Source organism: Xiphophorus maculatus, chromosome 12 (assembly GCF_002775205.1).
Source record: "Xiphophorus maculatus strain JP 163 A chromosome 12, X_maculatus-5.0-male, whole genome shotgun sequence".
In the NCBI taxonomy this organism is placed as follows: domain Eukaryota; kingdom Metazoa; phylum Chordata; class Actinopteri; order Cyprinodontiformes; family Poeciliidae; genus Xiphophorus; species Xiphophorus maculatus.
In genome coordinates, this window is record NC_036454.1 from 11,593,470 (window position 1) to 11,611,351 (window position 17,882).

At 39.2% G+C, this 17,882-nt stretch overlaps 2 protein-coding genes across 2 annotated transcripts; one reads left to right on the forward strand and one right to left on the reverse strand.

Annotated features, from left to right (window-relative positions):
- Positions 1-316: 316 nt before the first annotated feature.
- LOC102225675 (RNA-binding protein MEX3B-like) lies at positions 317-11,783 on the reverse strand. The gene is made up of 5 exons (XM_023343863.1): positions 10,772-11,783; positions 8,294-8,532; positions 8,125-8,170; positions 5,579-6,318; positions 317-4,688 (listed from the first exon to the last, which is right to left on the reverse strand). The coding sequence occupies exons 1-5, from the start codon at positions 11,379-11,381 to the stop codon at positions 4,281-4,283; spliced, it is 2,043 nt and encodes a 680-aa protein (XP_023199631.1). The 5' UTR covers positions 11,382-11,783; the 3' UTR covers positions 317-4,280.
- Positions 11,784-13,111: 1,328 nt separating this feature from the next.
- Positions 13,112-17,714, forward strand: LOC102232851 (transmembrane emp24 domain-containing protein 7-like). The gene is made up of 4 exons (XM_005794878.2): positions 13,112-13,141; positions 13,460-13,647; positions 14,925-15,170; positions 15,855-17,714. Exons 2-4 carry the CDS (start codon positions 13,489-13,491, stop codon positions 16,089-16,091), a joined length of 642 nt encoding a protein of 213 aa, XP_005794935.1. The 5' UTR covers positions 13,112-13,141; positions 13,460-13,488; the 3' UTR covers positions 16,092-17,714.
- The last annotated feature ends 168 nt before the right edge of the window (positions 17,715-17,882 follow it).

Sequence of the window (17,882 nt, forward strand, 5' to 3'; positions counted from 1 at the left end):
CCTGCTTCAACAGAAACGAAACGGATGTTGCTGAATCTTATTGATTAAACACTTAAACTGGAGCTCAGAGAGAGAATAAAGTCTGGAAACAACTTTATGGACAATGCAGTTTCTTCTTCGAGGTAGACCGCAAAGTCAAAGCTCCGACTCTCAACATTTCTGCACTCCATGAAGGAGGTAATCTTCCGTTTAATCCTGGTTTAAACACAACCGCAGCCTCTGCCGGGATTTCCAGTTACCCGGAGCCACAACATGACTATAAGAAGAAGAAAAAAATCTCCCCCCCCCAAAAAAAAAGGACGACAGGAATCTGAAGTGGCTTAAAATGAAACCGTCTTTATTACGTAACTTTAATATCAGAAAAATAAAACTCTTAAAATTCTCTTTACAGCAAATATATAATATCAGTGCTTTGGCCGCAATAACTTAAAAGGCCATTATAAAATATAGTCTGCTTTAAACTCCTGACTTAATTTGAAGAATTTATATGCCTTAAGACTCCTCCTACACATATACATAACAAAAGTGTAGTAAAATTAGCAAATACTTTGAACCATTGGTACAGCTTTGAACAATATGCATTAGAGATAGATAATCGAAGATACATCTTAATAGTATACCGTTCTTAATTTTGGTGGTGTACAGACATGACAGGCAGCTTGAATCCTTGGCCTTTTTACAGTTGCAGTGAAGATCTACAATGGCGGTAAATGATGAAGACATGCTCGTGATGCACATTCCACTTTCAACTAGGTTTAACGGCAGCTATCAATACTATTAATCATCATCAATACTGTAAACTACTAACTAGACTACAAGCAGATAGCACTGAGACGCTCTCCTCTGCAACATCATCTGGATTTCCAGCTCTTCATTCGCTTAAAATCACTCCAAAAAAGTAAAAATAGAAACAAATTTAAAATATTATTGTAAACATTTTGATATAGATATATTTATGTATATACGAAATGTAACAAAATAAAAATAAGTTCTGTATATTTCTCAGTCATTAACAGTAATTTTTTTATATAATACATACACAAAAAGAAACAAAAAAAAAAAAGAAAAAAAACATCAATAGGTTCATGTCAACAATCCGAGGGCCGGTCGTGTATTGCATTCCCTCAGGCGGAAAGAAAAATAATAATAATAAAAAGATCAATCCTTTGAAGAGATGAGAATTAAAATAACTGGGACGGATAAAAGAGAAGACGTATGCAGGTGAGGTGGGATTTTGTTTCTTTTCTTTTTGCACTTTTGGGTCTTGTTTGGTTCCGTTTCCTAACAAAAGTTCACCCGCCCGCGAAGGAGAGGATACAGAGGAGTTTAGGTTGAAACCACGTGATGGGTCCGAAATACTGATCACAGCTGGAATGCTGGAGGGACTGCAGTCCAACGTCCACAAAAACAAAAAGCAAGCAACAGGATTGACCTAATGTAGTGAAATCGTTCCAGCTGCTCCTCCTGCTCCGCCTTCAAAATGTCTGAACCGATTCAGTCCTACAGGAATCTATAGACACCGGTGTTTAAAGCTAATACTTGAGAAGGTCTCCACATGTATGTACCGTTCTGAGAAACAAGAAGTAAATCCATGCATGGAAGAAGTGAGATGAGGTGTTTGTCCTAACTGCTCAATAGTGTGTCAAGTATGTGCTGTGTAGTGCACAAAATTGTAAGAGAAAAAAAAAAAACAACTAGAAAATCTTTATGTTCAGAGAGGTAAATGAAGATTAGCCCCGATTGAAATCCAACAGAAAACACACTTTTGAGTGTTAGTAAGTCTTAAAAGCTTTCACATTTTGTCGCATTAAACCCTGACTCGTCTGACAGCTTCTCAGGGAAAAACCAACAAAGTCGTACAGAATTGTAAAGTGGAAGGAATTTGCATTCGGTCCCATTCAGTCAGATACCCCTAAATAAAAACCAGTTTGATCACCAACAGGCAATTAATCAGCAAATGAATTGCAATTAAATCTTAATCTTGCTGGAAACCAGGGGACACGGCAGACGGACTTTAAGAAAAAGTAAAAAACCATAAAACAGAAGCTCAGTTCGAGGCAGACCAGACAGGAAGCAGCAAGCAGGTGGAACAAGGTGAGCCGGTCAAACATGAGCAAGATTAAAGTTTATGGCCCACATACGACAGGTGGGAAAAAACCCTCGACACAACCATGAACTATGGTAATGGCAGCATCATGATGTGGTTCTGCTTTTTCTTCAATGGGGACATAGAATTTAATCTGAAATACATGAAGCTAAAAAACAGGGAAAAAAAACTGTTAGCCGCTGATGAATATTGAAACTGCAGCACAGGTTCACCTTCCAGCAGGACAATAACACGAAACATCCACAATGGAATGGTTGGGATTTTATTATAAAATACATCTTCATGTGTTAGAAAGGCACAGAATCCAACTGGGAATCTGGAATAATGGTTGGTAATTGAATGAGCTTTATTTTTGTTGCAAATTTCAGTCACTTTTCAGCTGCAAAGTCTTCTAAGTGTTGACTGTAGAGGGCTGAATGCAAATACTACGCTTTGTATAAACTATGATCTTCACAATTGTATGCTACTTTATGTTGGTCTTTCACAAATACAAAAATTTCAATAAACTAAATTTAAGTTATTATAGTTATAGTTATGTGACAAAATGTGAGAAGTTTCCATAGTTACAAACGCTTTTGTATGGCGACTGTATCGGAGCTCTGTGCTTACACTGTTTTTATAGAGTTGTATCTGCCTGCTTCTTCTGGACTGGTTCAAATACTGAGATGATTTTTGCATAGGCCGGGCAGATGAGGTGCAAAAAGAAAAAGCAGTGGGTGGCCTTCATCTCCATTTCACATCTCAGTGGAATAAAGCGGACAGGTGCGGGATGGAGCGGTCCACGTTGAAAAAGAATAAAATAAATACAAAAAATCAACATTCAAGTTAAAGAGAAGATTCTCGAGATGGCTTTAAAAATAGGAAATAAAAACTTGTACAACAAAAGCAGCCAGTTTGTACTTCACTGGGATTTGTTCAAGGTTACAGCTGGTAAAAATCTGCCAGTTTTGATCCCAAGTGATACTTTTTTAAGAATGACGAGCCGCATCTAAATAAAAAAAAACTAAACGACGATACCAGAGAGGAGGAATGTTACAAAAGACGTGCCTAGCCTTCTAGGTGAAAACCAGCGCACGGTTTCCCCATGTGAAGATGTAAACAAAAACTATGACAAGAGGAAAGAAAAAGTATAAAAATAATCAACTTTTTTCAACTTTGTTTCATCGAGATACTTCCACCTGTCAGCTTGTGTTTTTTTTTTTTTTTGAGCGGGAGATTGGGATTTTATTTTGGAGATAGTGTTGTGATGGTAATTATAGGCTTTCCAAATAAAAAAAAGGCCACAAGTTTGTTTGAAAACAGAGCAACACCGTGTCAGCTGAAACCACTCGTCTCCTTCCTTTACGCTTGGGAATTAGGCACGAGTTTACCGTAAACTGGTTGAAGTGTAACGGGAAAGCAAAGCGCCGATGCTGAAGAAGCACAGCATCCTCGCGGTCCAAGGAACAAAAATATGATTGCTTATGGAGTGTAAAAACTTTCCAGTTATAGGTCTGACCCACTTGGTTTTAAAAACCCTCCTTTGGAGTGTTTTCATACCTATGAAAAAAATTGATTTACAATTTGGACGTAAACCGTACAATTTTAAAAGGAGCCGGAAACGTGAGAAACTTGCCTTGATGCCTCCCTTCCTGCTGAACTCACTAAGTAATTACACCGCCAGCTGATATGAAGTCTTACTGTGAGTAAACATGCTTGCTTCTTTCAAAGTTTCGTCTGGGATAAAATGTCCGAAATGGCAAAAATGAAAAAATAAAGCGTTGGCCCTAAAGGCAAACATTTTTCTAATATACTTTGAAGTAAAAAAATAAAATAGGAAGAAAAAACAATTAGGATGAGAAAGAAAAAATTTTTTTCAACCCTCCCAATGCTACATAGAGGTTCTAACCCTCCCGTTATTCAATCAAGAAGACTTCACAATAGCAGGCACAAGAATGGGCTCAGCACCCTAACCCATGCCCTAAACACACACCCTTCCTATCCCACTTCACCGACTCTCTGCACCTTTGTCAAATTAACACCAGCCTGGAGAAAGCTGGAGCGGGGAATTACCTAGACGCTGATTTGGGGTCTTGCTTTTAAAGTCCCATACATTAAGCTATGAGCCAGACGTGTCAGGGGGAGGCTGACCCCTGAATCAGCCATCAAGGGGAAAAAAATGGATTCTAACTAATCACATATTGCGCAGTTGAATGGCCTGCGTGGCCGGGGACAGGCACACAGGGCACACGGCCTCTGGGCCCTGGCAGATTTGTGTGGCACAATCGAGACAGAACAGGTTATGGCCGCAGGGAACCAAGGCAGCGATCACCTGGTTCTCCATGCACTGGATGCATATCTCCTGCACCCTCCCGGACGAGCTGAGCGCAGGCCGGTAGGAGAAGGAGGAGTCGGGGGGCGAAGAGGAGGTGGTGCTTTCGCTGGAGGAGGAGAAGGCCGAGCTGTAGGAGGGGATCCTGTGGGCATCGAGGGTCCCGGCCGACCCGAAAGGCCTTCGGTGAACACGCTGGGCCTGAGGGTGCTCCAAGGCCTCGGTCCCAGAAAAGGTTGGAGAGAGGCGTGGGGTGCCAGGTTGGCTGGTCTGCAGAGATCAACAGAAGCACGGCTATGAAACTCATAGAGCTGAAACGATTAATCTGATTAATCGATTATTGAAATAATCAACTAATTTAGTAATCAATCACAAACTGGAGTATGTAGACTTCAGTTAGTAAAAAATAAAAAATAAAAATCACCATATGTTCAAAACCAGAACTTCTCAAGTTGCAGTTTTAGCTTTAGCTGGTAAAATTAAGTTATATATAATGTATTGCTATCCAATTAATCGGTTTAAGCAGTTGTTCCCAAACCCAAAGTGTGGGGTGCAGTGCTATTGGAGGGGGGGTCGCGGGAAGCAGTATGGATGAATGAAAAAAAAAAACAAAAAAACATTTACACAAAAGTGTTTCACTGTGAAGATGGCTTGTAGTGTGTTTTGTTGCAACCTGAAGTATGAAATAAACTTCAGTGGAGTTTGAAAACAAAATATGTGTATAGGTTCATGTCTGGTTGAACGATGTGTCTGCCCAGTTGATTTTTTTTTTTCTTTTTGGGGGGATTTTATTGTAAACCATAGGGGGGACCAGAAAATATTTTGTTACCACTGGGTTAATGTAAAAGGTACATTAATCAAATGATGAAGCATACAACAGAGGAATGCTATGTTGTTGCATTTTTGACAGTAAAATGTTTATTTGGCTGTTTAAAAAAGAAATTGAATTATCTGTTTATTTGTATTGTTGTTTAATCCATTTCTATAAATGAACACAAAAGACTTACAGGATTAAATGAAAAGTCAGCAGAAGGTGCCAAATTTTTTATCTGACTAATTGTCTGAATAATCAATAGAACAATTGATTAGTAAAATAATCGTTATTGGCAGGTTTGAAGACTGGGGTTGAAGACTGGCGAGGTGTCTTCAGAATAATTTACCTGGGACTGCAGGGAATCGAAGGCCTGAAGTGACGGCTGGTCCACGAAGGGGCTCCAGATGTGCGGTGGTGCAGCGGACTGCGAGGTATGGGCAGTGGAAATGGTTAAGGGCTCAAACCCTGAGGAGGACCCTCCGCCTCCCAGACTGAAGAGCTCTTCAGACCCCACACTGAGAAGGCTGTCGCCAAACCAGAAACTTGTGCTGCTGCTGCTGCTTGTACTGTTGTTGTTGTTGTTGTTGGCGTTGGCGTTGAAGGGGAAGGTTGGGCTGAAGTCGGCCATCCGGTTCCCGTTCCCGCCGCCGTAGAAAGAATCAGCCGAGCTGGACCCGCTGCCCAGAGAGCTGGAGCTGTCGTTGCGGTAGGTGGAAGACATCCTGACGGTGCTGCTGATATTGCTATTGACCCGTTGAGAACCACTGATGCTGACCGGCAACAGGGTTCCACCGCTTGGCGACGACGCGCCTGCGTGGAGCCACCCGGCCTCCCCCACACCAACGGGGTTCAGGGAGGTCTCGAAGCTGACGTCGGTCCCGTTGAATTGGAAATCGCTGTTATCCACGCCAGGAGCCTCGACGCCCCCGCAGCTGCCGGTGCGCAGGGCGATGTGCGCCTCGATTTCCTCCCTCGCCCGGTCGACGTTCTCTGGCATTCCCGTGACCTCAAACACCGGCTCTTTGTCCCGACTTGGAGTCACGATGTAGGTATGCGTCTGCTGCTGAATGCGCTTGATGGTCGCTCCTGGAGGACAGATTAAAATAAAAATTGATGGTAGAAGTTTGACTCCATGAAGCCACCCCCAACTCAAAAGCATAAGGGAAAAACTCAATATTCTTAGAGTCTTTGGGGTTAGAAATGTCTAATTCAGTAACCACCACCAGCCAGAACCGTTTCCAAGACAGGGTGGATCGGTACCGTCACGGTTACACCAAGTTCTCACTCTACCACGTTATTGCAGGAAACGTTTTTCCAATTCATCATTTTGGTGAAGCTGTGCAAACTGTTCCCTGAGAAGACTAAAAAGGTTCAATGTGTCGCTATGGTCTCACACATACTTTGATTGTAATGTGTGGCCATTTGAGCATCTGTTCCTTTTTCCTCATCTCAAACCAGTCTGCTTATTCCCCTCCAACACCACTGCAGAGGGGAATTAGCATTTTTCTAACTAGATTTTCATTTTAATGAGGTTTTTCAAGCTGGAGGAAGAAAGTTTGGTTTATCCATTTGCTACTGAATGCAAATGGATAAACCAAAATTAAGATTAATTAAAAAAAAAAAAAGTTAAAAGTAAGTAAACTTTATTTATGTTGCACCTTTTACAGGTCAGAATCTGCCAAGGATGCTACAAAGATGTAAAAACACAGATGATACAACAAAACAGATAAAACATAATGCATATAGCATAACAAAAAGTAAAACTAATTAAAAGCCAAAAGTGATTTAAAACTAAAAAGGTCAAATTAATGTACCAAATAATTTTTTTAAATTACCGAAAGAACACAATCTGCCTAGTAGGACAAAAAGTGTAAAGCATTAATGATGTGCAGACGTCTGGATGAAAAACAGAGCTGTCATAAAATGCAGCTGGAGAAGCTGGGAAAACCACAAGCAAAGTAACACCAAAATTCTGCAAAAAGCCCTCTACATTCAGTAATTACTCTCCTTCAGATGGCGGTGATGATTATAACAACCCCTGGCTTTAAAGAAACCCAGCTGTGAAATAATTACAGCTTTTAACTGTAAGCTGCTCTGATGACTCACCTGGCTGAAGTGCAAAACACTAAAATCCAGTCTGAGGACAGAAGGCTTTTAAAAGGGCAACACTAAATAAAGGCAAATGAACAGATGTCTTGAAATATAGCCAGAACACTTCTGTGTATTCCCCAAGTTAGAAAAAAATAAGCAACTTTTGGACTTTTTACTGTTCTTATCTCGTATATTTAGTTTACTGAGAATAGTTTAAAGCAGAGATTCCCAATCCTGGTCCTCAAGGCAAACTACCCTGCATGTTTTAGATGTTTCTCTGCTTTAATACACCTGATACTGCTGACTAAAGTTCAGAAAAAAACCTGTTAATCTGCCATCAATTTAAATCAGCTGGGCTGAAGTAAGAAAACACCTAGAACATGCAGGGAAGTGTGCCTTGAGGACCAAGATTGGGAAACACTGGTTTATAGAGTAATTTCAGAAATAAACTCAAGAGATTTTGAGGATAAGGATGTTCAGGGAAGTGAAAGACAATTGAAGAAATCAAAGAACTTCAAAGGAAGGATAGCTATGAGCTTGCAGGTCAATGAGTTTTCTAATACTTGGAAACTAGCTGCATAAACTGATTATCTCATGCTGTTTCCTAGCACATATAAACAGGTTATTTTCAGAAAGAAAGGGAAGTGAGATAAGCTTTTATTTGAAAAAAAAAAAATTGCTTGTTTTTCTAATACTCAAGCGAAAAAGTAACAGAACAGATGCAGTTGGTTATACTTTGATTCTTTTTACAACACAATCTCAAGTAAATGGAGCACAGAAACATTTATGGGAGCAGCTCACCTTTGGGGCCTACAACCAGACCAACGACGCGATATGGAACGCGCACCTGATGGGGCAAAAAAAAAAAAAAAAAGAAAACACAGAAACATTACCACCTTTCTAATGGAACCAGCTTTTAAAAAAGACAGTGGAAGAGAACAATGGCATCAATAGGTGAATGCAAGCTGACCTGAATGGTTGTCTGCCCAGGTAGAGCAGGGGCCCCTAAGCCAGTCACAGCAGACAGAGGGCCTGTCTTGTTCCGGGAGGCTCGGATCAGGGAAAAGTGCTCGGCTGCAGACAGGATCTCTCTCTTAGCCATGGCTACATCTTCTTTGCGCCCCGTCACGACGAAGACGGGTTGCTCTCCCCTCACTGGCGTCTTTATGTAGGTGTTTGTTTTGGCTCGAAGTGCCTTGATTTTACAACCTGGAGGAACACCACAAGGACAAAAAAAAAACTCTGATACAGCTTGTAAACTTATATTGATGTAAAGATCCACGGACAGTTTTAGTCATACATTCTTGCACGCAGTGGGGAGAATTCTGGGAATTTTTTCAATATCTTTTCCAGCTTAGACCTCTAGATTTTATATCAACCATCAAAACTAGCAGTATTAGTCTCTGTTTGACATTTTATAGTCAACAAAACCAGTCAATGGTCACAAACAAACTGATGTCTGTTTATGTTTCTTATCTAAAAGACAAAAAGATTGGAAATTTTGGCTTTAAAAGGGCTAAAAAAGGAACTGAACATCTATACAGGGTGGGATGTTATTGTGTAGGTTGTTAGTAAGGAAGGAAGGGAAGAAAAAAAAGGGGGAAACAAAGAAAGCAAAATAGGAAAGAACCAAAAGGTTAGGAAACAATACAGGAAAGGCAAGGAGAAAAAGAAGGACAAAAGAAAGGAATGTAAAAGAAGACATACTGAAGGAAAAAACTGAGGACAAAACAAGGGGAAGGATGAGAGGAATAAGAAAAGACAGACATGAAAGAAGTAAATAAAACAGGAATAAGGAAAGAACAAAGCAAGGAAATAAAAGAGACAATAGCATAAAAGGAATAAGGTCTCTTAATATAAACATTTTACAACCCTCTATTTTATGTTTTCCATACTTGTTCAGACCTGGAGAACACTCGGATGAAATCCTCTACTTTTCCAGGCTGCATAAGAGTTTTAGGGCCACAAGTACAAGGTTTCTGAATGGTAAATTTCCTCCAGCTGAGCTTTATTTTAGCGGGGTCCAGTCTCCTTTCCAGTCATTATTTCCACATCCAAGTAACTGGGCTTATGAATTAAATATTCCTTTTAGCAGTGGTTGAGAGTCCAACATTATTACCAGAGCCATTTCCTGTTGTTGTCAACACCAAGCACCCTCCCCCACCTGATCTAAAACACTACATAACACTCAGACGACCAGTTTAATCTATATGAAGATTATGTAAAGCCCTTTATAGAGGAAAATGACATTTTTTTAATATTAAACACATATCTTGGGTTACAATTGTGAGACGTAAAAACTTAATAACGAGCAAAGAGCACGCTAAATCTTCAACAGCTGATGTGGCACAGCAATGGTGACCAGCTCTGTTCTTTCTTTTCTGCTCCCAGACAAAGCGAAGCCGGGTAGAAGCACGACAATATTCAGGCGAGGATGTTCTTACAGTTCAAAAAGCCCACAAAAGCATTCAGAATATTAAGTAATTCAAAAGAATTGAAGGTTGGAGACAGTTGGTTTAAAGAAGAAGTTGATATGTAAACTTTTTTAAAGGATGTTGGGTCAGGGTGGTGTTGACCCAGTTAGCAGTGTTAGCTAAGTTAGCTTGAGCTAACGCCAACCGCAGTAGACAAACAACATTGAAGTCAGCGTGTGGTTTGAGGCTTCCAACTTGGTTAAAGGGTAATTCCACTGAATTTCAGAAATTAACCTTTCCACATTAGCTCAAAGGTTAGAAGTACTCAAATTCTGAAATGGATAACACACTCAACGTATTTTATAGTAAAATATATGCAAATCCTTACATTTAGATGTCTTTGGTGTCTCTAACCATGACACAGGTCTAACTTAAAAACAGCATTTTATAGGATGGGTTTTGACCTAGCAGACTAGAAACAAACAGCTTGTGAATTTTTATATCATAAAAAATATTTAATGTTTTGGTGCTTTATTCTTTGCACTTTCCGGTCTTAATTCTTGAAAAAATGTTTCACGAGAAACAGGATTTTGTGTCTCAAATTCTGCATATTTGAAGCTGCAACATGTTTAATACAGCAGCCCAAAAAGCTAAAATGTTGTTTTGAGTTTTTAAACTTCGTGGTTCCCGAATGGCAAATCCCGCGTAAAAATAAAATTAACTTTAGTTCAAGTTCGGCTATTCTACAGATTTCACAATTTGACCTAGAGAGGCCCAACAATGATCTACCAGTCATTAAATGCAGTGAAATATTCCTTTATTTAAGAAGAGTGTCGGCGGCTCCGAACCGGATGCCAACTTCAAAAATCGTTGTAGCTAAAGGTGCAGAACAATAAATCAGTTAACTTCTTTTAAAACTTTATACATTTTATTTCACGTAAAATCCCCCCCCCCCCCCGACAAAGTTTTGAAGAGATACCATAAGGAGTGTATTGTTGGCTCATAAACAAACCAATCGACGGGAAAACCCTTACCCTGCCTCCCCACAATCTCAGCGACGTGCTCGGAGCTCGGTACAGCCACACATTCGGTCGTGTTGACGCTCTTTCTCCGGCTCAAAAGCGAATGCTCGGCCTCGAAGCCCGGCTCGCCGTACACACCGGGTGGGAGCATCACCATGCTGGCCGCCGGGGGTAGCGCGCTGCCGCCGCCAACGCCGCTATCATCCCGCTCGTCTCCGTTGTACAACAATACCGTCTCGACGTGCGGCGGCTCCATCACGGTGCCGCTCTGCGCTGATGGGAGGTGCTGATTACGGTGGGCCTTTGCTAGCAACGCGCCCGAAGAAGTGGCCGCTATCCCTTCGAGCTCTTCGTCCTCTGCCGTTTTGTTCGCTTCATCCCCCGAGGGCGGCCGATGCAGCGGGAGAGGCTTCAAGTCAAGGACCGTACCGAGGATGCTGAAATGGGATACCGCAGGGAGCTGATGGTGAAAGGAAACACTCTCATCTGGTCGCTCAGGAGCCTGGCTCTGGCTGCCGTGGTGCTCGTCGAGGCCCATACCGGCGAAAGCGTGCACGAGCGGTGGTGGGACCTCGGACTCTCCCTCATCGGCCTCCAACAAAGACGTGCTACTTGGCATCATGCAAAACCTACTTAATATTGCTGTTCAATTGAAGAGAGTACAAGAAACAAGTGAAACCTGTTTTTGATGAATAAAAAAATAATAATAAAATAAAAAAGCGACCAGCGCCTGTTAGTTGAAATGTGGGGGCTTTGTTTTGTCTTTTCAGTTCTCCATGCAGCCCTCCCCTCACTGTAATCTCGTGCTAGATATCGCGAGACTTGGTTTTAAGGTCAACCTTGTCAATGCTGACAGCGAGACTAATTTGGCATGAATCATGCAGGGTTGTTGGGTTGTGATTAGGTTATATTATATCATTATATCACTTTTTAATTCATTTGTAGCTTACAACATTGTAATATATATTTAAGTCGTATTTATTGCACTACGACGTGTTAATCATTTTCTCTGAAATGCACCATTATTATTCTGTATTTAAATATCTGTTTCCACTTTTCTAATTAAATAATTTACATACAGTACGGTATTAAGCTGTCTTCAAACGTCAAGTACTTTCTCACATTTGTTTTATTTCAACCTCAGTTTTCCACATCTTCGGTGGAAGACTGTTTACTCATATTTTAATTGTGCACTCAAAAATTCAGCCTATCTGACTGTCTGAACACAGTGACCCATGGGAGAGCCTGATGGGTTGATTAAAGAAAAATAAATGATAAAAAAGAATAATTGTGTAAATGTGCATTAGATGCAAAAGGATGCATAACTTACTTTTGGTAATTATTATTTTTAGTTTTTAACATATTTATGCACTAAAATGCCAGAAGACAAAAACAAATTAGCCACCTCAAGGATTATTAGACAGGGAGCATGGTAAGAATACTTCAAGTTTTCTCTTTTAGACTTCTAGACTCCATGAAGAAATATAAATGCTGGCAACTATAACCAGATGATTTACATTAGTTTTATTATGATGCAGGACAAACATTGATACAATTTGTAATTCATTAGAAAATAATATATTTTAATGATAAAACACTATAAAAACAACAAATTTGCTTAAGACTTTTTTTTTAGCTCTTCACAAAAATTGTTTCTGCATAACAGTGTTATTCATGCTTATATTTTTGCTGCGTTCACAGATCATTAAATGTGTTAGTTTTTGCTGGAGTCTGGAGTATTGAACGGAATAGAATTGAAAGATCCCTTTTTGTCCCACAGCGGGAAAATTCAGGTGCACCAGCAGCAAGTTAAAGGTATATAAAAGAATCACAATTCAAACTAAGGTAAATCTAAAATCTGAACGATAAGAATAAGAGACTGTACAGTAAGGACACCATGCAAAAAAAGATATGTGGTCAACTTAGATATTTATTAACTCTCATGCTTTATTTAACATATGTAAATGGTAAATAATAGTCTCCTATTAGCGTATCACTTAATTGAAGGAACATAGTATTGAAACGAGCAGAAAATCAAGATTACACTTAAATAAACAAACTACTGAGGTTTGTGTGTACACAACTAAATGTAAAGTTTTATGGGTATCTTAAAATAACTGAAACTTTTTAAAAACAACTGAAGGAAATGGTGTAACAACTGCCATCTCATTAAGAGCCACGTTGGAATATATTGAGAAAGAAGATGCGTTCCGCTCGCCTGTCGGAAGAAGTGGCCCACGTGACATTAATGACGCGGCCCTTTTAACAATTTTGACCAATGAGAGCGACAGACAGGCGGGCGTTTCATCAATGACAGCCAATCTCCTCTCACGTTTGTAATACGTCTTCGTAGCTTTAGTTACATCCGGGTGAAGACTTTAGGTGAGTCGGTAATTCAGACTGAGACCAAATACTGAATTAAAAACATGCCGTTATTAAGTTTGTCTTGACTTGTTATACATTTGTATGTATAAAACTACGAGAAAGTCAACAACATAAAGTCCGTAAAAATTAGAAGTTGCTTTGTGCTTCTACATCAAGTAGCTCAGAAAGGTGGCTAGTTAGCTTTAAGCTAAGCGCTTACCGCTTATATCAACGTCCGGATCTGTTTTAATCACCGTTGAAGTCCTGTATCTCCCACCGTTTTTACAGTTTCGTTTCGACATTATGTTTACATTTGGTTGTTTCTTTGGTGTTTAGGTTATAGCTGTTGGCTGTCGGTGTCCAGGATGTTCAGGTCGCTTCGGTTGCTGCTGCAGGTGCTATGGGCCCAGCTGCTCTGTGGGTGGGTAATGGGCTCCGAGCTAACCTTCGAGCTGCCTGACAACGCCAAACAGTGTTTCTACGAGGACATCATCACCGGCACCAAGTGCACGCTGGAGTTTCAGGTATTCATAGTTATGATAGCGTTTGTCATGTAGCGGCTTTGTAATTGATTTCCCCTGTAAGGTTTTTATTAGTATTTAATAATAGTATTTAGTTGAATTAACTAAATGCATAGAAAATTCCCATGACTGTGTGGTTTTGTTGTCTCTCCTAGGAGTAAAAACACAGCTAAACAGATGAGCTCTGAGCCTGTATGCAATACATGGGACGAAAACACATAGTTGGTGGCAGTATCAGCCCCTTTAATGGCTTTATCCATGAGGGAAATGAGTTTAAATACAGAAAGACATGGCAAAGTATATAATTGATAAAGAATAGATGAATTTGTTGACAGCTACAACTAAGCCAATGGCCACTTCCTGGACGAAGCTAAGCATGGTTAATTTGTTATTTAGCATTTTTACTTGATCGTAATGTGACAATGCACATTGATAAACATGGAAGCACCATATAAATGTGCTAAATCTTCTAAAAGTAAGAAAACCCCCAAAACGATACCTACCAAGAAACACAAATTTAAACCTAAGAGTTGGCAAGAAAAAAATTAGACAAACTCATTCCAAAAAACTTAAGTAAATTATGAGATTATAAATTTCTCAACTGGAAAAGGTAGTGTATCTCTCAGGGCTACTAGTGGAAAGTTTTAAGAATCTTAGTGTGTGGTTTGTGTGTGATGATCGGAGGAAGTGGGAGATGAATAGATTGGGGCCTAGTCTGCAGTAAGATGGCCAGTAGTTTCATCTGTCATGTTTTTTTTTTTAAAAAAAAGAAGAAGCTGCAGCAACAGCAGAGCCAAAAAGCAAAGGTCTCAGTTCACGAGTTTCTATTTAAACTCTCACCTATATGTATGAGACAAGAGAAAAAACGTTTGATTCCAGATTCAGATGGTTGAAATTAACTTTCTTAATAGGATTACTAAGATCTGCCACGAAGTTAGGACAAGGACTTCTGTCTCAGAATATTTTCAGAATTGGCATGCTCTGGATTGACAAAGTATTGCCTTTAATCAATGTGATGGATTATTGAATGCAGATAACATTCCTATTCTGTCATAGAATTGCTTTGGGTCTTGATGAAGTCAGTATATGATTTATTATTGTGCTGAATATGTAAAAAAAACATTAAAGTTTCTACAAATCTAACAGATTTGTTATGGACAGTCATTAGTGAGTCCTTGGTGTTAATCTGTCAAACACAATACCTAATCAAATCACTATTCTGCACTAGAATGTTGTTTTTGTGTAAATAAAAATAATTGTTCTTCTCTTTGTTCTCCCAGGTTGTAACTGGTGGTCACTATGACGTAGACTGCCGCCTAGAGGACCCAGACGGCACTACACTTTACAAGGAGATGAAAAAGCAGTATGATAGTTTTACCTTTACAGCTGCCAAGAATGGCACTTTCAAGTTCTGCTTCAGCAACGAGTTCTCCACTTTCACACACAAGACCGTTTACTTTGATTTCCAAGTCGGTGATGATCCTCCTCTCTTCCCCAATGAGAACAGAGTCACTGCTCTCACTCAGGTGAGTGTTAGGTTTGCTGATGTGTAGCACAGATTGTAGCAATGTGGATAACACTGACAAACAATAACACTTCAGTACATTGACAATTCAAAACCACCATGTTGACATTAAAGTTAGTCTGGTAGAAGCCTGTTTAAAAGAATAGACTGTTGTCATCACAAGAATGATGACAACAGTCAGAATGTTTTTTGTCCTTATTATATTTTGAATTTATTGTTTTAAATTCTTTGTGTGCTTAGCTTTTTCACTTTATGTTTTCTATATCTTATTGATCACTCATGTTCAGCATTGTTTCAGCTGTGGCTGGTGTTAAAGTGTTTTATAAATAAAGTTAATGATTATGATATCCATATAACCACATTATTAAAATGAAATAAATATATTAAAGTAACTGCTGAGTTCTTCTTCAGCAGTGAACTTGAAAACCTAAAAGAGGGAAACAAAAATCTTGCGATCACTGTTCAGCCTCTTCACATTATTTGGGTTGGATTTCCTAAATTATTTGCGTCCGAATGTTACTACAATGTGTTTTTGTTGTCAGAGGTGCAAACCCCCAGAAGCAGCTATGCCAGAGTTTAAGTTCTTCCCTGTTTCATTTTCAGCTTATTTTGAATATTGAAAAATATTTCCGTTCCAACTAAAACTCCTAAATCAATTTGTCTTCAATTCTTTCACTTGTACCAGATGGAATCAGCCTGCGTGTCTATCCATGAGGCACTGAAGTCTGTCATAGACTACCAGACGCACTTCCGCCTCCGAGAGGCCCAGGGGCGCAGTCGGGCGGAGGACCTGAACACCCGTGTTGCCTTCTGGTCTATCGGAGAGGCCATTATCCTGCTTGTGGTCAGCATCAGCCAGGTGGTCCTGCTTAGAAGTTTCTTCTCGGACAAGAAGACCACCATGACACGAGTTGGATCGTAACAGCGTTTGGGCTGCAGGACCTGGTTCATCACTTTTTGTTTATATCTGAGCAGGTGTGCATAGCATAGAGTGAGTAAGAACAGCAGTGCTGATGTGAAGGTTTGCTCATATCAAACATTCTGATATTTCCTTCTTGATTAGCACTGTGGTTCTTAAAAACTTTATGCAAATAACTCTTGTGGCAAAAATTGTGTTGAGGGGTTAAGTAAGATGACAGGAGGGGCTAGAAGATGTGGTTATTAAAAACAGGTCAAGCTGGCCTGTGGTTACAACAGACCTTGAGTTATGTTCTTGTTTTATTTGTGTTTTTGTAGTGTCCGTCTTTTACCCTTCCCCATCTGCTGCATTTTTCAAAGTGCAGTTTGTAGAAAACAAAATGTACTCAATCTTGGGATTTATGGATATTTCTCCAATCTTCATCTCTGGAATCACACTTGACGCAAAGGTCGCTCTCCACAAAGATTTTATTTTACCAAATAAATCTATTTGTTAATAAATAAATCTGTTTACTAAAAGAATAAATAGATTCATTTATTATATTAGGTGAGCTAAAGAAAATTGTTTTGGTTATTGTCCGCTTTTCATTTTAAATAAGTCATTTGAGAGGATGATGCCAGATAAAGACCATCATTCATACTAATTTAACTCTCCTGCACAAAACTTTGATTTGTACACTCATCACACTTAAGTAACCAAATACCTATGAAAGAATTAATTGGTAAAGCAGTTTAATTTCAATTAACTACATGTTCTGTCAGCTAATTAATGCCTTGATTTATCACCAAGATTAAATTAAGGAGTTGTGCTGTTTTATTTGAATTGTGCGTTTTGTGTCTGAAGGTGGTAAAGCCAACAATTTTAACTCCACAAGCTTCTCCAATTTGTGTTTAGTGGTTTATCTAGTCCTGCCTTTTTCTGTTTTAAAGTGTAATGGCATATTTATCCCATAGCCTTGTGTTCTTTTTAGTTTTATGCAACACTGTTGTAAATTTGTTTAAAAAGTTGTTTTTTTCCCCAAACAAAATACTTTCATTATTATTGGGTTAAAATTGTAATTTGAATCAATCTTGTGCTGGCTAATTGGATTGTTTACAAAATAAACAGTAAGCACCCATATTTCTAGTTTCATTTTGATTTTGACTCCAGAGTAAACGTGTTGCACTAGATTAAATTGGTTTGGTTTTCTGAGATTTATTTATTTTTTGTTTATTCACACACACCACTGAGACACAACCTTCCTGTGGATTATCAATGGTTTGTTGCAGAGTCATAATGATAGCAGATCAGCTGAAAAACCTTACTTTTATATTTTAAGGGGTTTAAATTTGTTGTTGATTTACCGACATGCTTTACCAGTGTTTTTTATTCCTTATATTTTCTATTTGTGTTAATTGGATCGAACAGATAATTTAAAAAACACCTGAATGGTTTACTAAAATATCTTAGATATGCAGTTGCGTTTTGGTTTTTGCATCTTTTCTAGTCACCTTGTTTTAATACTGATGTGTGGTGGAATGTTGGTATTTCTCCAAACCTTATGCACTGGTAGTGATAGGTCACTATACCTGTGGTAATTTTTGGATGTTAAGTTACCGGGATGTTTGAATAAATTTCTGTTCAAAATTTCTGTTTATATGACCTTTTTTTTAATCACTTTGTGAAGAAAGGCACATTAACCTTAGAGCTGTACCTCCTGGTAATCTTTCTTTCAACCTGTAGGGGGCGGTATTACCAAAACTAATGGAAAAGTCGTCAAATCCAATTAAACGTTGCTATGACATTGCCCATTGT